We start from the raw sequence: 21,742 nt of genomic DNA, 5'->3' as shown, positions 1-21,742 counted from the left end.
ACTACGATTAAAAGCATGATTTTAAGAATTATTTAAAAATATTTTTTAAATATATAGAAATTGGATTGAAGAAGGAAAATGAGCAAAAACCATTTCAAATCAAAACGATGCGGTCACTTCGCGTCACAAAAACATTGCAAAAGTCATTCGGATATGTTGCATCAAAAACGGCCTGTTTCTATTCCAGTGACATTCGAGTTCAATGTAGTTCATGAGAAATGGGAGTGGCAATTTCACTGGAATCGACACAATCCATTCCAGTAAGACTTTCCCAAATGAGGAAGTGTTCACAGCACAATACAGACAGCCCCACTGCGTAAAGAGCTATATCAAAGCCGGACTGCTGGGATAAAAAGAAAACTCCGTATTTTTTATGTTAGTATGTTTGTCATCCTTGTTTTTGTTGTAGGAAACTTCGCCACTTCAACAGCTCTCTCTGGTAAGTACCCCAAACATGCGAACATAAAATAACATAATTTGTAGAGAGATGGATTTTCATTTTAGACTTGTTGCATGCACTGCTGGGTGTTGACAACCTAACATGTATGTGGATGAACCTAAATAATGAACATGTGCTGTAAAATTTAAAGCCTCATCTAGGTGTGGACAGAATCTAAACAGATTAACGTACTGTCACGTGTGGACATGTGTGGTCCACAGTGGGTCTTATTTCCCATGTGAACACATGAAGAGTTACATGTTACATGTCAATAAACTAACACATACGATCGAGAGGGTGGAAACATATAAGTTGCGCTTTATGACTGGAAAATTGTCAAATGAAGACTGTTAGTGCAGGCTACGAGATTTTAAATGGCATTGATACTATATCCTCATTCACCCGCTGATGACAGCATAAGCGGATTTTAAGGCGGGGGTCCAGGCCCTCCCTGGTGGCTGAAAAGTGTCACTGCATGTAATTACAATAAATTTAGAGATGTACTGTTGCATAGCACTGAGGATATGACAATAAAGTACAATTAACCCTTTCAGGGACAGTGGTCACGACAGTGGACAAATATTGAAAAGTTGACATTTTATACCTTTCAACCTTTCCAGGGAAAGTGACTATTTTTGGTATTAAAAAAAGTTTGTTTTTTTCCTTGAGCCTTTACAGGGCAAGTGACTATTTTTTTTGTCATTTAAAAAAAATAGATATTAGCGATCTTTTAGAATTATTAATCATCATAATTTTTGAATGATTTAAAATTATAAGTACATCTATAAATTAGTACAGTGTTAATTTAATGAAATTAAAATGAATAAAAACTGAAATACACATTGGTAATGGCCCCAAGTAACAATCTAAAGTTTATTTTATAGTACAGTATTTGACTCACTACATGCCATTAATGGCAATAGATTGTTGTGACTGTCAGTGAATGCTCATGTTTCAGTGCCATTGACAGCACTAGATGTCCAATCCATTTTGAAATAGTCAGAATGGATTGGTTTGTGCACTAAAGGGTTGATCACATATATGTAATAACCTGCTTTGTCAATTTATTGCAACAGGAGTGAATCTCGATTGCACCAATGACTATGTCAAAATGTCTTGTCACTTTGACGCTCTAAACTGCACTGACTATAATGTAACTCTGTTGAGTCCCTACGGTCTTGGGTGAGTCCTTCGGGTGCTAAAAAAATTGATGGTAATAATCGTAAAAAAAGATATGGCTAATAATGATTCATTTTTGTCTTCCACAGGGAGAAATACTGTCTTCCCCTGCAATGTACAAGTAGGCAATGTTGCTGTTCCATCCATGTGACTTTGGTATTGGATACTATTCACACGGCATTTGTCAGGAGTGGCGGCAAATATGTTGAATCCAAAAACATAAGTGTGACACATAGCTGTGAGTTCAACACATCACACACACCGTTTGTCATTTGCAATGGAAAATACAAAGTTGAACAAATCCTAAAACATTTATGAATTACGTAAGCAATGCTACAATTAACTCAAAGATTCCTCACTATAATTATTGTGAAAATAAACATCCAGAAAAGTAAAATTGATCAATTTCTTGGCAAACTTTTCATTTTGAACAATTCATCCATTTTTGTTCTCGGTGTGCTCACTGTGAACCCTTGGAAGATTTGGTTACAACTGATGTTTAAATTCCAACTTTTCAATTGACTGATATTTTTTCCTTGATCTTAGTTGAAATCTTAAATGTTTCCCTGTTTTCCTTTGCAGTGAAACCTCAAACCCCAAACATTGTCTCAATTAATGAGACCAATGGGAATTTTCTAATCCTTTGGAAGACAAACGAAAACATGGCCTTTATACGAAATGATCTCAGCACACGCCTAACTTACCGCAAAAAAGGAGACAGTGAAGAGGTAAAGTGTTCCTTTGCTCAACTTATACTGTCATGGAAGGTTAACAAATACATACAGTGGGGCAAATAAGTATTTAGTCAACCACCAATTATGCAAGTTCTCCTACTTGAAAACATTAGAGAGGCCTGTAATTGTCAACATGGGTAAACCTCAACCATGAGAGACAGAATGTGGAAAAAAAACAGAAAATCACATTGTTTGATTTTTAAAGAATTTATTTCCAAATTAAAGTGGAAAATAAGTATTTGGTCACCTACAAACTAGCAAGATTTCTGGCTGTCAAAGAGGTCTAACTACTTCTGACGAGGTCTAACGAGGCTCCACTCGTTACCTGTATTAATGGCACCTGTTTTAACTCATTATCGGTATAAAAGACACCTGTCCCCAACTTTAGTCAGTCACACTTCAAACTCCACTATGGCCAAGACCAAAGAGCTGTCGAAGGACACCAGAGACAAAATTGTAGACCTGCACCAGGCTGGGAAGACTGAATCTGCAATAGGTAAAACGCTTGGTGTAAATAAATCAACTGTGGGAGCAATTATTAGAAAACGGAAGACATACAAGGCCACTGATAATCTCCCTCGATCTGGGGCTCCATGCAAGATCTCACCCCGTGGCGTCAAAATAATAACAAGAACGGTGAGCAAAAATCCCAGAACCACACGGGGGGACCTAGTGAATGACCTACAGAGAGCTGGGACCACAGTAACAAAGGCTACTATCAGGAACACAATGCGCCGCCAGGGACTCAAATCCTGCACTGCCAGACGTGTCACCCTGCTGAAGAAAGTACGCGTCCAGGCCCGTCTGCGGTTCGCTAGGGAGCATTTGGATGATCCAGAAGAGGACTGGGAGAATGTGTTATGATCAGATGAAACCAAAATAGAACTTTTTGGTAGAAACACAGGTTCTCGTGTTTGGAGGAGAAAGAATACTGAATTTCATCCATAGAACACCATACCCACTGTGATGCTTGTGGGTGGAAACATCATGCTTTGGGGCTGTTTTTCGTCAAAGGGACAAGGACGACTGATCTGTGTAAAGGAAAGAGTGAATGGGGCCATGCATTGAGAGATTTTGAGTGAAAATCTCCTTCCATCAGGAAGGGCATTGAAGATGAGACATCGCTGGGTCTTTCAGCATGACAATGATCCCAAACACACAGCCAAGGCAACAATGGAGTGGCTTTGTAAGAAGCATTTCAAGGTCCTGGAGTGGCCTAGCCAGTCTCCAGATCTCAACCCCATAGAAAATCTGTGGAGGGAGTTGAAAGTCCGTGTTGCCCAACAACAGCCCCAAAACATCACTGCTCTAGAGGAGATCTGCATGGAGGAATGGGCCAAAATACCAGCAACAGTGTGCGAAAAGCTTGTGAAAAGTTACAGAATTGGCCTTCATTATTGCCAACAAAGGGTACATAACAAAGTGTTGAGATGAACTTTTGGTATTGACCAAATACTTATTTTCCACCATGATTTGCAAAGAAATTCTTTAAAAATCAAACAATGTGATTTTCTCGTTTTTTTCCACATGCTGTCTCTCATGGTTGAGGTTTACCCATGTTGACAATTACAGGCCTCTCTCATCTTTTCAAGTCGGAGAACTTGCACAATTGGTGGTTGACTAAATACTTATTTGCCCCACTGTACCGGTCAAGGGCGTAGGTTTGCATAGGGACAGTAGGGAAATAACTCTAGGAACTTTTCAGGATGCTCAAATTGTCCTTACCAACTTTTAAGCAACCTTATTTGCGTTATATAATCTGTTCAGTTATTTGGATTGTCTTCCCATATGTTGTAACGATAGAATTGACCCTACCATGATTAAGTGAATTATTTTCATTATGTTTTGGTTTTTTTTTCCTCAAACACACGATTGATTGGCTGATGACTTGACCAACTTCCCTCCACACGCACACTCTCACACTCACAGTACAGAATTAAGTTACATGTCGACATGCCATCCTCCACCCGCTTCGAAGAGGAGGGATACTAGAAGGTTTTTTTTTTTGTCGGCCAGCAGCCGCTGTAAGTATTATAACAAGTCATTGTTGTGAGGGTGGGATAACGCACCACTAATTTTGCTACTGAAAGTCCCAACTGCATCAGAATTAGCATTACGGTTACAATAAACTGTGGAATTGCTAACCTGAGTAGGAAGCTGGTTGGGGAGAAGTTTCCTCCTGTATGTTTTTTACTATGTTAACATTAATTGAGAAATATATTTAATCTGCTCAGCTGTAAGAAATGTAGTGAACCAAGGTTTACCCCCTTCTCCACAGTTTTCATTTTTATTTTATTTATGCGATCTTAAAGCAACCCAAATGAGCTTTCATTTTTTGTTGAGTTTGGCTGTGCTTGTGACAAAAACAGTAGTGTTAATCCTGAAAGAAGGCTATATTTAAAAAAAATTTTTAAATTCCATGACTAAGAAGTTTTTATGATATATTTAATTTATTTAGATCGACAGTTTTGAGTGGTAATAAGAAAATGTTTTTTTTTTCCATTCCTGGATACTTAAGAAATGATTAACAAGTTTGTGATTGTTAATCTGTTTTCAAATAGTGCAATTTACATTTTCTAATAAAATCCGGGCATTTATTCTGGAAGTTTTCAAAATGTTTTTTTTTGTAGGTGTTGAAAACAAAGATTTGAATCAGACGGCGTATCGCCTGAACCAATACATATGTACTGCAAAAACCCACCTCCTTAAAACTGGGGGGGGGATCCCTTGTTTTCAGTGTAAATCTACTAGAAATAAGTGAAATTATCTGCCAGTGCTTCAAGTAAATTTTACTCAGATTTCTTGAATAAGAAAAATAGCTAGCTGAAAATAAGCTGAACACACTTATTTTAAGCAAAACGTTTGTATATTTAATCTAAAAAAAAATTTGTTTCTCAGAAATGTTCTTAATTCAAGAATATATATCGTTTAAAACATTATTTGAAAGCATTTTTCTTGATTTAGGAGAAAAATGACAGAATTTTCAGTGTATGGGCTTAATAAGAACAAATGTTAATATTTGCTGAAAGTGGAAGAATCTGCCACATTAATTTGTTAACTAGCCTTTAAAACTCAAAACAAGATGAAGAAATTTTTCGACTAGATTTAAGAAAAGATCAAGACGTTATACATTTGCACTGTGAAAGTATAAGTCAATACAGATTTGTTTTTGCATTAATCATTTAGCCTATCAAATAATTTGGTTCTTATTGGTGAGAAATGTAGCCCTGACCGCCGTTCACCCAATCTGTTTGGTCTTATTAATGTCCCATCCCAAGCAAAAAGTGTATCCATGTAACAGTGCATCCATGTTATGCTGTTATATCGTCCCTACCAATATTGAGACCAAACCTACGCCCTTGATACAGGTATTTACTTTATTCTTGTTGTTTTCACAGGTGACGAAAGTAGTCGAAGCACCTCAAATGGAGCAGCAACGGTGTTACACGTGTTTTAGTACTGAAATACCTGGGGCACATTTGGAGCCAAGTACAACCTATGTGTTCACAGTGCAGAGCCTCCTGCCCTGTCTTTCTGTCTGTAGACCACCGAGCGAGTGGAGCAAGGAGTATGAATTTACAACCCGTGAGTCTTCATCTGCTTTGGATAATGTCAAAGTTCAGTCTAAGTGCTATCATCAAAACAGAGAATTATACACAACTGTTGTGTAATGTTACATCTGCCAATTTTCAACTTTAAAGTGCCTATGACAGCAAAAAGCATGTTTATATCCGCTCCTGAATGAAATGGACCGCTTGGATGTGTGTGGAAGCGATTGATATATTTATTAAATTTTTTAATTCCCTCGCAATGAAAATGATTGACTTCCGGTCAGAGTCTGGATTGAGGAAAAAGGCGAATTTGACGTCAGCGGACTAATCATCTTCGTAATACAGCCATTACTATATTATGCAGAAAGACTGTGGATTCAGTTGGTTTTGCGGATTAATTTGTGTATTTTTCGCATCACGCCAGCCCAATGTGCTGCAGGCTTTTGTTGCTGCACAAGGGAGAGGCGTGTGAGCCTTTTTGGGTTTCAAAAAGATGCTTTTCTCCGTGAAGAATGGGAAAAACAAGTCTGAAAACTGTGGGACAATTGGACGGAGTGAGTAAGCCACGTGTTAATAAGGAGGTGTCTTGCATTTTGTGGGTGACAATGCTCCCTGTCCACCGAAAAGGTGGGAGTGGCCGATGATCGGTGGCTTGTTGCACACCACGGTCCCTGGCCAATGAAGCTCCGTGCTCGGGCAGCAACGCGCTCTCATCTGTGGTTCTCGATTGCGCAGAGACTTCCACCCCTCTTGGCCCTCTTTGTGTGCCTGCCGAGAGAGCGCTATTCTCGGCTTGGTCAGCCACGCGCTTCGACGTCGGATGGTTTGTCCACCGAGAATGCGCCATTTTCGGCGTTCAACGACGAGCCGAAATTTGCTTGCTGCCGGGGGCTGGCCGATCGGTGATGGCTATCACCCCTGGCGGCGTGTGTGACATGAGTCGGGGTAGTTTTGTGTGATTTTTCGTTTTCGAAAGGCGAGGAAGAGACTTGGAAGAGCCGCTTGGATCAGGTTAGCATGTAACATAGCTCTTTCCTTGTCTCCAAGTCCCCGCAGAGAAATGACAAGAGCCAACTAACTCCGGTGGCATAAAATACCGTTCAGGAGGTTTGAGAAATCGGCAGTTTTGACCTTTTTGCAGTAATTTAGCCCTGTTGTACTGAATAAATGCATTTTTATTATTTCAAATTCCATTTAGCACAAGACTGTTATTTGTCATGACCATACAATTTATTTAGCAATTAGGGAAAATACTTAGATAAAAAGAATATCCTGTAAAAATATTGGAGTAGAGAAATAAAACAATAATGTCATTTTGCTGCTCTCTGTCACATTTTCCTCATTCTGAATCTTCCTCCTCCATTGGGCTGAATTCTAAAAAAGCTGAAATCGTTACTCTGCCTACGTCGGCGCCAGAGCGCTATAATGACAGGAGTAGCTAAACGGAAGATTGAAAGATTTCTCATCATATGCGCTTTGCCAAATTGTTGCATATAGTCGAATCGTCTCCAAATACGATTTTAATTTAACTAATAATGCGATTTACGATTTTTTTTTTTTTTTTTAATGCTGTCACAGGTACTTTTACGCTCAGTTCAGATTCGTCAAATTCCAATTTTTTCTCACAGGTCAAACCAAACGTCAAATTCCAATTTTTTCTCACAGGTCAAACCAAACATCTAAAAAAAAAAAAAAACCTCAAGGCATCACTGTAGTGACATTGACTATTTTCAAACTTTAACAGCGGCATCCCATGAGAGCCTTCTACTGATCCTCTTCATTAGCTTGTGTCTGCTTGCTATCACCATCACCAGTGTGACATATATTTGCTATGTAAAGTAAGTCACAAGTCGTATTATTTTTTTTCTCCACCTTGAGATACACTGCAGAGCTTAGTATGTGCTTGTGCTTTGTTTATAGGTGTCGTACAAAATACTGGGACTCATTCGGCAACTATCAAAATTCCAAAATTCTCAATTTGCATCCGGGTAAAGAAGAGGTGAGCTACTTTTTAGTGTGTCTTCTGTCTTCATGAATGTTTTAATCCACAAATGTTTTTTGTGTGTTTTTTTATTGTGTGGTAAATGTTTTTATTACATTTATATACAGGACAGGGGTCTCAATTTTCCAGCCATCATTTGACATCCAATTGTAGTTTAAGTGTTGCCCACATGTATTTTTGAATGAACAATAATATATATATATATATATCTGGCGGAAAACACAGACAAGATGGAAAAAGCTGTTTCTGCTCTTGCACTCCTCTTTAAAAGAAAGTGCTGTATTTTAAGCCAAAACAACTGTTGTGTTTGATAGAACAATATGTCTATATGCTGCCATAGCAGATTCATGGCGCATTAAGCCCCCGAACTATTTTTAATTTGTCAATTTTACCCTGAAAACCCCCGTTTACAGATGTCGCGCAACCGCTTTTGTTTCAACCCAGCCATAAAACTAAGGTAATTAATTATATTTATTATTCAAAATATCTGTCGTTTTTAGCGTAGTATCATTAATTGATGTCTCATATTTTGTTTTTAAAAAATGACTTTAAAAAATGATTCACTCACATATTTTAAACTTTTAAACAAATTATGTCACAATGAAAAAAATGGCGTCTGTAAAAAAGTCACAGTTATCTACCTCATAACTATCGCTTAATGGTATTTTTTTTGTTCCTTTCGCATTTTCTCCTATATGTTAGATGATAAATAATCGATCCAAACAAAGAAAAATATTTTTTTTTAAAAACGTTTAAAAGGGTAAATACAGTATATGAAAAAGAAAATCTCGACCACTCTTTGATGTTTGAGATTTCTGCATCGCGACTCTTGTTATATTTATTTCACGCATAAAATCCCCCCAAAATTCTGCTGTGGCCATTCACAACTGTGTCTTGACACTCAGTGATAAATGCTACGTGGAGTTTTTGGATCGAAACAAGGTAAGTACGCGATAATATCTCGTTAAAGTCATGGAGTCTGTAATTCTGCTCTCGCGTGCTCTCACCTCCAGATAGGGTTTTGCTGTTTAAAAAACATTAAAAAAAAAAAATGCCCTCCTGTTTAAAATTTTTCTTCCCCCAGAAAATAGAGATTTTAAGCTTTCCGGGGTGGGGGGGGGGGGGGGGGGGGGTAAAATGAAGGAATTAATTGAATGATCCATTTCGGGGGGAAAAATAGTAATGAATAAAAAATGAAAAAGAAAGAACTAAAAAGTGCAAATAAAAACAAAAACAGCAACAAGTAGTAAAAAATATTAGGGCTGTCAAAATTAACGCGTTGACGCGCGGTAATTAATTTTTTTAATTAATCACGTTAAAATATTTGACGCAATTAACGCACATGTCCCTCTTAGACAGTATTCTGCCTTTTGGTAAGTTTTACAGCAAGGCGTTTTGTGCTGTCCAGAGGTTGCGCTAGACATTTTCGTTGTCTGTCATTTTGACTGACAGGGTCATAAAAATCCGGTCATAGTCTATTTTTACTCGTCACTTAAATTTTTAAAATGATAATGATGACATATTCAATAGTATTTAGTTTTCATTCATTTTTAATTAATATTGTAACGCTTGCTTGGCGGCGAAAAATAAGACACGGAAGTCGTGGTATTTTTCTCCCTTTTTACTCTGCTTACCGCCAACAACTCCGCCCCCAAAGAAAAGGAGGCAACGATATAGACCCCAATCACCAACGTCACACAATGATCTTAATCGTGGTTGTCAGCCCAAAATCTTCTAAATATATATTAAATACATCTTACCAGATATAAAAAGACTACTACATAGTCTCTGGTGATCGTTTGGTGCCCAGATTTCTTGTCGAATTACAGCAGTCCATCTCGCTCTCATCTTCGCGTCTCTCAGAATACGGTAGAACTTCAAGTCTCTCCGTCTATCTTCTCTGTTACAGCAACCAACCGCCACACACGCCTTCACCATTTTGATTATTAATATTAACGAGCAGAAAAACACGCCGTAATAGGAGGCATGTACGTAGCGGTAATGTATAAACATGACGGGCTGACACACAATATGGCGGCTCCGGTCAGGGGGGCGGAGTTGTGACGTCATGTGATTGGGGTCTATACACAAGCGGCAATCTTGTCCATCAATTGGATGACGCGCTGGCACACCGGGTGCACCAATAAGAACCTCGCGTTGATGTGTCAATCACGGTGCCGCCGCCAGACCCCGGTTATGCTACAATATTCTGACAGAATAGCCAACGACGTCATGCATTAAGAGAGACAATAGCTAATTAATATGCTAACTCGCCACCCTGTGGTCTGGGGTGTGAATTGCAACCTGTCAAAATGACTGACGGACTTCAGTTTTTTCCGTCACCGTTTTAAAAAAACGGTCAACGACGGAAAATTTCCGGTTAACGCGACCCCTGGTGCTGTCTAACAGCGAACTCTTGTGGTCGCTTTGCGACATGGTTTATTTTTTTCTTGCCAGTTCAATATGGCTGCACGACGTCTCTGTTGTGCTTATATGATCCTTGGAAAAGATTTGTCCGTAAGTATGGTTGTTGTAAAGAATGTACATATTATGTTAATAAGCGAAATGTTATATTTTTTGTATGAGACGCTTTTTGTTTATATTTAGTCAACCTGTATAGCGTGCTAAGCTAACGTTGTTGCTAATGCAATGCTTGTTTACTTTTTTTTTTGTAGTTTTACGTAAACGGTCTAAAGAGGACAATGGTTTGAGGCCATTTTATTAATAAATCAGATGAGAAAGGAAGAAGTCTGATTATTAAGGCGTCGTTCACTAGCTGTCTAGCTTTGGAAAAAGTAGACGCTTCGGAGTGAGGACAGCATAGACATATTTAAATGACAGTAGAGTGAAATGCCCACTACAGTCCTTATGTACCGTATGTTGAATGTATATATCCATTTTGTGTCTTATCTTTCCATTCCAACAATTTATTTTACAGAATACATATATAATTCACAGAAAAATATGGCATATTTTATAGATGGTTTGAATTGCGATTAATTACGATTAATTAATTTTTAAGCTGTAATTAACTCGATTAAAAATTTTAATCGTTTGACAGCCCTAAAAAATATAAATAATTCCAAATAAATTAAAAAAATAAAAATAAAATTTAAAAAAACTACAAATCTAAATTTAAGTTATGATAAATGCAGGGGTGAGAGTGGCTAGAATTAGAACCACCGAAATGCAAAAACTGCTTTTGGCACATATATAAATACCCACATCCCAAAAACATGCATGATAGGCTGATCGAACACTCTGAATTGTCCCGAGGTATGAGTATGTGCGCGAATGGTTGTTAGTCTCCTTGTGCCCTGTGATTGGTTGGCAACCGATTCAGGGTGTACCCCACCTACTGCCCATACTTAACTGGGATTGGCACTGGCGCACCGTGACCCTCGTGAGGATAAGCGGCTCGGAAAATGAATGAATGCATGAAAGGTTTCACATGCATTAGGCTACTGCATTACACTGAAACAAGGCAGAAATGAGAAACTGATTTCCATTCAAAATTGTATTTTTTTCACTGATTTACAAAATTCCATCTAAAACTACATCTAATTTTTCTTTCCCCTCATTTCCTCAAATCTAAATGCCAAACCTCAATTTTAACTATTTAAGAACATCGGATGTACATTAAAACTGAAGACAAGGTAAACATTGACTTTTTTTTTTTAATAATATGAGTAACATACATTAACAAAAATAAGTACAAATGACTTACATTATACACAGTGAAATGGATAATATTTTTAAGATAAAGCAAACATTGACTTTTTTAAATATAAGGAAATAAATAAGTAGCCTTACATAAATGAACAAAAATGAGTCCAAAGTGCACATTAGCATGGAAGATTTTGTGAACCGTCCAAAAAAATGAAATAAACCTCAACAACGCTTACATTTCTCTTAAAGATCTGATCAAATTTCCATCGTTTTGCCCTTTTAATTCTATGAGCTTGTTTTTTTCCATCTATTTGTTGTTAACAAAATGTTGACATTTGAACCAATGAGAGCTAACTATCCATGCCGATCACATGTCAGTATGTCAGCCAATTGAGCGGACAGCAGAGTCCAGTTTTTTTTTTTTTTTTGCTGCCTGCATGTGCTTTGTGCTCAGCAACGCGACTTGTCAAATTCAGAGCAACAAAGAATATATAAATAATAAATATGGGTGGAAATGGACTATGCTACATAAGCATTATATGGGACTTGTTGTTAACACTTGTGTATGTAAATCTGACGTTAGTAGATTGTTCTTGTTGGAGATGAGTGTGTGGCAGGTTTTTTTTTTTTTTTTTTTAGACATGAGTTTTAACAGTTGCCGTCATATTTTCGGAAATATTTTCAAAGCACAATAGATGTCTAGTCCATTTTAACTGAGGTGAAATTGATTTAACGCCTGTTGCCATCAATAGGTGTTTCTAATATCTAGTTCCCTTTTACGAACAATCACAATACGTACTCTGTGACCTGGGGTGGCAGTGAATGAGTTAATGATAACTTTTTAATAAATGTCCACGGTAGTGACCGCTATCCATGAAAGGTTTCAATTTAATGTTGAAGAATCAAAAAAGTTGATGGCAATATCTCATTTCCATGCTGCAGGTTTTAAAGCCCATCCCTCCCATCATCTCATCGATCTATGTTGAAACCCTCACCCCAGATATCCTCAAACCATGGTATGTGACAAAGTTTTACGAAATGTATTTAATTTTAGTGGCTGTCATTTCATAAATTGAAAGGGTTCTCGGTTTAACACGGCAACCAAATCTCAGAAAATGGTAAAAAAAAAAAAAAATTTTCCAGCGCTCCCGTGCCTAACAAGGCACGTTGTGACGAATTTGAAAAAACGCTTGCAGAATTAATTCACTTGAGAACGTGACCGCAAACAAATAAAAAACTACACAGATAACATATTTTAACTGGAGTCCATGCATGTCTTAATGCAACAGATCAAAATATTGGAAAATGACTTTAGTGCTTTTTCAATGCAGCACAAACATTTTTTATACCGGCTTGGGACATGCTGTAGAGTTGGGATATCCAGTTAGAAAAAGAACATACCATATTGGCCTGAATATAAGACTGTGTTTTTGGCATTGAAATAACACTGAAAAAGAGGGGGTCGTCTTATATTCGCGGTCTAGACATTATACCCATTCACGGCGCTAGATGGCGCCAGATATCATTGAAGCGATGTTCTGTCATGACAGATCTCAGCTACTCGTTTTAGTTTAACCAGTTTGCATTATTTTATTGCAATGTTTTTCCTTATTCAGCTTTGTTTCAAAACTACAGTTACAAATGGACTTCACTTTGATTGTTAATGCAGTTATTGCAATTTTGTTGTTTTATCACAATAGATTGGTTTATTCACATTTCAAAAACCAGAAGCCATTCATTTACGAATGTGATTGCACTTTAATTTACATATTTAAATGTTCAGATATTAAGATTTGAATGAGGCAAAATAACATGCTTTTTCTTTCAAATATATTAATATAATCATTTGTTTCGGATGTACTGTAATTATTTCCTGTATAAAAATTAATTTGGTGTTCAAAAAGTCTTTTTCCAAACTTGAGTCTTGAAAAAGAGGGGGTCGTCTTATAATCAGGGCCGTCTTATATTCGGACCAATACGGTAATTTGAATGTTTAAATTCTTTTTGTCTACTTATCCAACATGGTAAGCTTCCACTTGATTATGGCAAATGCAAGGGATGCACTTCTCTGGCAACTTCTATCGCTGAGGCAGCTATGAAAATTTAAATTCAAGAATTCTTTTTGAAAAAAAAAAGAGGAAAAGAGAAGAGAAGGTTTTCATTGCAAAGATATGAGACACAACAACAATAATCCCTGACTTTATCCAAGATTATAAAACCTGCTGACAGATAAGCAAAGAGCTGGTCAAACAATAATGAAGCTTCATTTTCATAAAGTAACCGACAATATGAACTTTTGAAAAAATTAAAAGACAATGCAACCTTGTTAGTTAGGGGTGTGTATTGCCTCATATCACGATTCACAGGTCACGATTCAATTAAATCCAGATTAATTCCGATACTGCTTTTGAAGACCAAATATTGCGATATTTGTGTAGCGTAGTTGATTTTTTTTTTTTTTTTTTTTTTTGGGTGGGGGCAAAACGTCAAACAAAGAAATTCCAAATATTCATCTTGCCTCCTCAGGTGTAGTTTTGGCTGAGAAAAGCAAAGGACTGTCTCTAAGGTGCTAGTCACATGATCTGTTCGAAAAATAATTTTGACCCATTGAGAAACATTTTGTAGGATTCTTGTTCATTTTGTTCATTTTTGTTGTTTTATTGCTTTACAACTTTTATAGACAACATTTTACTAGCTAATTATTTATTCTAAATTCATATAAATATAGGAAAGTAGTCAATTACATGCAATGACATTTTTCGACTACCAGGGTGCGGCGCACTGCCCCGCCTGCCTCCCCTCGATCCCTGCGTATACATAAAAGAACATTTATATCAATTTATTCCTGAGACCTCATCCAGCACTCAAGTAAAATGTTTTTGTTTTATTTTTTAACAACATATGGCTTTCATTATACTCCGTTTTTGCAGTAAAAGCCAAAATAGGCCCAAATTTTGGACTAAAGTACTAAAGCAAAACGACCAGAAGTACGCCGTCCGCCATTGCTGAAGGTGTGCCGCCCGCAGCACACAGTCAGCAGCAGCTAATCTTTCTGTTTACATTGACTGACGCTGGGCTGCTTCGGGTGCGTAAACACCCCATTAATGGCGGCCAACCACTAGAGGGCAACGTACACAAATCTCTACTCGGATTAGTCTATTGTTGCTGTTACTTCAGCTGACTTAAAGGCAATTCTGCTGCACGCTGCCAACTACTGGACGGGAGTAGAAGTGCAGCCACTGAATTGTTAATTTCCACCAAAAACATACGTGTAAAGATCGATACAGGCGGATTTAGAATTGATGAGAATTATGTGACGTAATATCGAGATATATTTTAGAATCAATTTTTTTAACGACTCTAATGTTAATGTAGCAAATTAACACTACGAGTGGCTAACGTGCAAATATACAGTATGTTGTGAATGTATGACTTGTTTAATCCAAGTAATCGACTTGGTTAAAATCTAGTTTGGAATCCATTTGACTGAATTTTTCGCTAAATCATTTAGGATTCGCTTTAAAACTGGATTGAAATATTCATTTTGCTTGTCACTTACTCATGCCTTCAATGTATGACTGTTAAAGGCATTTTAGGTAACCTGTCATTCTATTTCAGGTCAAAGGACTCCCTAATGGACAGCACTGAGAGTCTCCTTCAAAGCAGTGGAATCGGTACTGGCCTGAATTCTCTAAGCTACGGTTGTACAGATGCTGTAGACATCATCGCAGGTGTCCAAGGGGCACTCAGCAAAGCCTTAATGAACATTGTCCCAGTATCCCAGAGTGAGCAACATTCGGGTTTGGAAAATAGAATAACGTACTCTTTTATCAGGCCTAGCTGTCCAGTTCAGATAATGACTGACACTTTGATGCCTAAAACCCAGCCTGAAATGCTGTGTGACAGCGGCTACCAAGAAACAGGTGGCAAGTCAACCTGCGACGACAAGCGAAGATCAGCTTCTGAAGAAAACATGTCCCCCACTTTGGTCTCTTCCTACACACTGACTACCAGATCTCACCAGCAGGACAACAGGGATTCTGGGAGTTTCGCAAGTGGCAAAAACTCTGATGTGTCTTTTAGTTGCAGCAACATACGTTTGTCTGGAGATGTTGAACACAGCGTGGAAACAGGACAAAAAAACTGTCAAAAGATTTTGAATGGGGTTCATTGCAAGGGCGAGGATCTAACCAAAGAAGGCGAAGGTCACCACTGCATTCCTGTAAGATTACAGGGTACTATCCCATCAGATGGTAACTATCAGGCTTTACAGAGTTTAGGGGTGTTCTCTAATACTAAATTTGAAGTGCAGAAAAGTGGGAATATACAACACCAGGAGAAGTTTTTAGAAAAGTCCTCAGAAGGTCCCACTACAGATGTTACTTGCGTACCTGCAGGCTCAGATGGCTGGCTTTCAGTGGCTGAGAGTTACGAGAAAATTAAGGGTCTGGTGTTGCTCTCCGATAATCAATTTAGACAGCAGAACAACAACGAAGACTTGGTGAAGATTTCATTAGCAGATGCTAGTAAAGGCAATACCGCTATCCGTGCAATGTTAAACCCCACTTATTCTGTAAATAACTACCAAGAGGTCCATTGTTTAAGAGAGCACTCTGATAATAAGATGAAACAGTCACAAATTGGTGAGAAAGAGAACCTGGGAAAAGATGTAGGAAACCCATTTGGGGTTCATGTGAAATTACTAGGCAGTCTGCCAATGGATAACAACTACCAAGCCTTTGGGGGTTTAAATGAGCTCTCTGTTAGTCGATTTGAAGAGCAAAAAAGTGGGAATCAATATCAGGACAAGGTTTCAGAAAATTCCTTAAAAAGCACCAGTAAAGTTGACAGTTGTGTCCCTTCAAGCTCTAACCACAGTTTTCTGGTTGATGACAACTATCAAGCATTTCCGGGTTCATTGAAGAACCCTTGTCATCAGTTGGGAGAGCAGAATGGTCCTAACAAAGAGGATGTGGTGAAGGTTCTAGAAAATTCCTTAGAAAGTGCCGCCAAAGAGGATACTTGGGTACCTGCGAGCTCAAACTGCAGTCTTCTTGTGGCTGACGGTTACGAAACATTTCAAGCGTCAAGGGAGCTCTCTGATAGTCAGTTTGAAGAGCAGAAAAGTGGGAACCAATATCAGGACAAGGTTTTAGAAAATTCCTTAAAAAGCACCAGTAAAGTTGACAGTTGTGTCCCTTCAAGCTCTAACCACAGTTTTCTGGTTGATGACAACTTTCAAGCATTACCGGGTTCATTGAAGAACTCTTCTAATCAGTTGGGAGAGCAGAACAGTCCTAACAAAGAGGATGTGGTGAAGGTTCTAGAAAATTCCTTAGAAAGTGCCACGAAAGAGAATACTTGGGTACCTGCGAGCTCAAACTGCAGTCATCTTGTGGCTGACGGTTATGAAGCATTTCAAGGTTCAAGGGAGCTCTCTGTTAGTCAGTTTGAAGAGCAGAAAAGTGGGAACCAGTATCAGGACAAGGTTTTAGAAAATTCCTTAAAAAGCACCGGTGAAGTTGACAGTTGTGTCCCTTCAAGCTCTAACCACAGTTTTCTGTTTGATAACAACTATAAAGCATTTCCGGGTTCATTGAAGAACTCTTGTAATCAGTTGGGAGAGCAGAACAGTCCTAACAAAGAGGATGTGGTGAAGGTTCTAGAAAATTCCTTAGAAATTGCCACGAAAGAGGATACTCGGATACCTGCGAGCTCAAACTGTAGTCTTCTTGTGGCTAATGGTTACGAAGCATTTCATGGTTCAAGGGAGCTCTCTGTTAGTCAGTTTGAAGAGCAGAAAAGTGGGAACCAATATCAGGACAAGGTTTTAGAAAATTCCTTAAAAAGCACCAGTGAAGTTGACAGTTGTGTCCCTTCAAGCTCTAACCACAATTTTCTGGTTGATGACAACTATCAAGCATTTCCGGGTTCATTGAAGAACTCTTCTAATCAGTTGGGAGAGCAGAACAGTCCTAACAAAGAGGATGTGGTGAAGGTTCTAGAAAATTCCTTAGAAAGTGTCACCAAAGAGGATACTTGGGTACCTGCGAGCTCAAACTGCAGGCTTCTTGTGGCTGACGGTTACGAAGCATTTCAAGGTTTAAGGGAGCTCTCTGATTGTCCATTTGGACAGCAGAATAATGGCAACAAAGATTTGGAGACTCCCTTAAAAGATGCTCATAAAAGTGATGTCCAAGAAAGCTCAAACCTCAGTTTTTCTGTAGATGATAACAACAGTCTTTCATGGTTCTTGAGAGCAGTCTGATAATTAGTCAAAAAGTGTTGAAAAAGAGAGCTTCGGGAACGATGTAAAAAATCAATTTGAAGATGCAACTGTAGGCGATAAAGTTACATCCTGTGCTCATGTAAAGTTACAAGACACTCTGTCGGTAGATGAAAACTGTCAAGTTTTTCAAGGTTTAAAGGAACTCTCTGTCAGCCAGTTTGAAGCGATAAAAGGTGGTAAACAAAATCAGGACAAGGTTTTGGAAATTTTCCCAAAAGATACAACTCAAAGCTATAGCTGAGTCCCTGAAAGCTCAAGCCGCGTATTTCTTGTCGACAACAACTACCAGGCATTTCAGTGTTCATGTAAACAATCCGCTGATCTCTCAGGAGAGCAGAACCACCACTACAAAGATGTAGAGAGGGTGTTAAAAACATTTTCAGATGCCACCATAAGCAATGCTTGCGTACCCGCGATCATAAATCACTGTTTTCCAGGAACGAAGGTTACGAACCATTTCAGGGTTTAAGTAAGATTTCTGATAGTCAATATGAAGAGAACAAAAGAATTTTTGAAGACCTAAGAAAACTCCTGAGAACTTGCCATGACAGCTGAAACCTGCAACACTGCAGGCTCAAATCCTAAATTTACCTTCAAAGAAAACTAACAACCCTTTCTTAAAGTTGTTCTCTGACATCGAATTGGAATATAAGAAAATGGTGTAAAAGAGAAATACCTGGTGGTTACAAACTCCTCTTCCGAATGCTAATAGAGGATTCGAAGGCTACAGTCGGGACACTCTTCCAGAGGAGGACACCTACCAAGCGGTTCGGGGTTAGAGAAAGCAGATAAATAATAGGTTTTCAGACCAGAGAAGTCAAATATTTGTAAACGTTGTAAAATATTTCTCTGGAGATGCAAATAAAAGCATAGGCGGATTTTTGGGGCAGGGGGGGCACATCATTTTGATGACCCCGAAAACGCAGTGTCAGCAATAAAATTAACTTACAAGAATATTTATTATAATACGTTGAAAATGAGCATTTAGAATGAGGGGAATTCTAAATCAGACTGTTGGCAGGACAGCTATTCTTTCCACCGAGATCATCATCCATTGAATATGGTACGCCCGCCGGTGTCGTGCCAATGTAGTTACCTCAGTCAAAAATTGTATCCCCTGGGTGGAGCCATATGGAGGTAGATTTGGGTCTTTATAATGCTATCATTATGCTATCATTCCATCAAAAAAAGTTGCTTCAATCAAAATATATATTTTCAATTAAAAAAAAAAAGTCACTTCAATCCAAAAAAAAATGTGTTTGAATGCAAAAATAAATTTGAAATAAAAAAAAAATGCATTTGAAAGCTATTTTTTATTAGAATTATTGAACTTTTTTGATTGAAGTAATGTTGTTTTGTGTTTGGGCCACATTTTGGCTAGGACATTTGTGTCATTAATCAAAAAATAAGTTGCTTCATACAAAAAATATATATTTTCAAAAGAAAAATCACTTCAATCAAATAAAGAAAAATTTTAATCATAGAAAAAAAGTTTTTGAATGTGAAAAAACATTTGGGACTCAAAAATGTGCATTTGAACACTTAATTTTTCATCAAAAAAAAGTTTTCTTTGATTTTAGCAATCCTTTTTGTGTTTGGGCCATATTATGGGTACAGGGTGTGTCTAAATCATTCAATCCCCCAAAAAGTTGCTTCAATCATAAAAAAAATATTTTCAATCAAAGAACAAAATCATTTATAAAAAAATTAAATTGCCCTCCCCATTTTTTTTTTTTTTTGGAAAATGATATGCAAAGTAAATGACTGTCTAAGGTGCTAGTCACATGATGTGTTCGAAAAAAAAATTCAGAGCCATTATAAAAATATCTTTTTTTGTTCATTTCATTCATTTTTGTTGTTTGTTTTCTTGCTTTACAACTTTTATATATATAGGAGAGTCAATTACATACAATGACACTTTTCGGCCACCAATGGTGGCCTGGCCCCCCTGGCCCACACTTAAACTCCACTTATGAATAAAAGCCTACAAAGGAGTATTCAATTGAATGAACTAGACCAAATCTTTTAGACCTTGTCGAAGTAGTGAGTCAAGAAAGATGATTATGAGAGGTTTTTGGAAACTTTACTACGTGTATTACAAGGAAGGTCCTCAAGCCACAAGACACTTTTGGATCATTGAACTAAGGCTTCTATGACCTTGTCTGAGGAGGTCCTTGGCATTGTTAGCTTTGTACAGTATGTCTTTTTATATTTTTTAACCTGTCCTGTTCAGCTGCTTAAACACAGAGAATGGGGATCTGAGTGTCCTAATGGTTTGAACAGTTTTAATTATACATTATGTCTGAGTTTTTATAGTTGTCCATGGTGTTATTATGTTTTGAGATCTGAAATCAGTTGTTTACATAACATCTCTGCTTTTTGCCTCCGCCAGTAGGTGAAATCTAGGGAAATCGAAGGTTATGTATTCTGCTATGTCTGTGTTCAATTTACCTGTCTGTATGCATCCTTTGATTCAATGGAAATCAGCTGGGCTCTGTATTCCTGAAACACCCATTCTACATAATGTCATATTCTGACACAAATCTCCTTGTTCAGCCACAGAAATGTAACTTAATAAAGATATTTCACACCACAACTCTGAATAGGCAGCATTTTTTTTTTTTTTTTTTTTACAAACACCATTGTGCAATTCTTTCCTCTTAAATAGAGGTGTCATGTCCATAGAAATCAGCAAATTAAGCTTTTAATGGGCAGCTCGTTTAACTCATTGGCTGCTATTAATGGCGCTAGACAGCCAATCCATTTTGACTTTGAGAGCCTGGCAGTGAACAATTACTGTCAGCCCTCCCAATCAAAATGGATTGGATGTGTAGGGCCATCAATGGCGCTGAAAGATGAGCATTAACAGCCAGTCCTCCCAATTTGAATAAATGAGATGTTTATTGTTGGCAGAAAAGCAGTTAAATACTATTAATTTTAGAAAGGAAAAAAAAACAATTTAAGAGCATTGTTGAGTGTCATAACCAGAGTGTATTTCTGTTTTGTTCTTAATTCGATCGATGGAATTTTTGTTATAATTTTATTCATTATTAATTTTATTTGTCCATAGTCATTCTTGAAATTCAGTAGGACCTTTTTTTGACGATGAGAAAAACGACAAACAATTAATGGAGACTATGGTACACCAGGAGAATCGCATTAGAATAATACTAAAAATGCAACAAACAAAATTAGTCCCACAAAAAATATATATACATACAGTAGGGCAAATAAGTATTTAGTCAACCACTAATTGTGCAAGTTCTCCCACTTGAAAATATTAGATAGGCCTGTAATTGTCAACATGGGTAAACTTTAACCATGAGAGACAATGGGGGAAAAAAAACAGAAAATCACATTGTTTGATTTGTAAAGAATTTATTTGCAAATCATGGTGGAAAATAAGTATTTGGTCAATAGCAAAAGTTCATCTCAATACTTTGCTATGTACCCTTTGTTGCCAATAACGGAGGCCAAACGTTTTAACTCTTCACAAGCTTTTCACACACTGTTGCTCGTATTTTGGCCCATTCCTCCATGCAGATCTCCTCTAGAGCAGTGATGTTTTGGGGCTGTTGTTGGGCAACACGGACTTTCAACTCCCTCCACAGATTTTCTATGGGGTTGAGATCTGGAGACTGGCTAGGCCACTCCAGGACCTTGAAATGGTTCTTACGAAGCCACTCCTTTGTTGCCCTGGCTGTGTGTTTGGGATCATTGTCATGCTGAAAGACCCAGCCACGTCTCATCTTCAACGCCCTTGCTGATGGAAGGAGATTTTCACTCAAAACCTTTTCGATACATGGCCCCATTCATTTTTTCCATTACACAGATCGGTCGTCCTGGTCCCTTTGCAGAAAAACTGCCCCAAAGCATGAT

General features: G+C 37.8%; 1 protein-coding gene across 1 annotated transcript; it reads left to right on the top strand.

Moving 5' to 3' along the window:
• The first annotated feature begins 234 nt into the window (after nucleotides 1-234).
• On the top strand, nucleotides 235-20,444 carry LOC130926024 (uncharacterized). Its single transcript, XM_057851371.1, has 9 exons — nucleotides 235-439; nucleotides 1,516-1,621; nucleotides 1,708-1,856; nucleotides 2,201-2,346; nucleotides 5,751-5,937; nucleotides 7,648-7,741; nucleotides 7,824-7,902; nucleotides 12,517-12,590; nucleotides 15,193-20,444. The coding sequence occupies exons 1-9, from the start codon at nucleotides 382-384 to the stop codon at nucleotides 17,840-17,842; spliced, it is 3,543 nt and encodes a 1,180-aa protein (XP_057707354.1). The 5' UTR covers nucleotides 235-381; the 3' UTR covers nucleotides 17,843-20,444.
• The last annotated feature ends 1,298 nt before the right edge of the window (nucleotides 20,445-21,742 follow it).

This window comes from Corythoichthys intestinalis, chromosome 1, assembly GCF_030265065.1.
Source record: "Corythoichthys intestinalis isolate RoL2023-P3 chromosome 1, ASM3026506v1, whole genome shotgun sequence".
In the NCBI taxonomy this organism is placed as follows: Eukaryota; Metazoa; Chordata; class Actinopteri; order Syngnathiformes; family Syngnathidae; genus Corythoichthys; species Corythoichthys intestinalis.
This window is presented reverse-complemented; position numbering and strand designations above follow the sequence as displayed.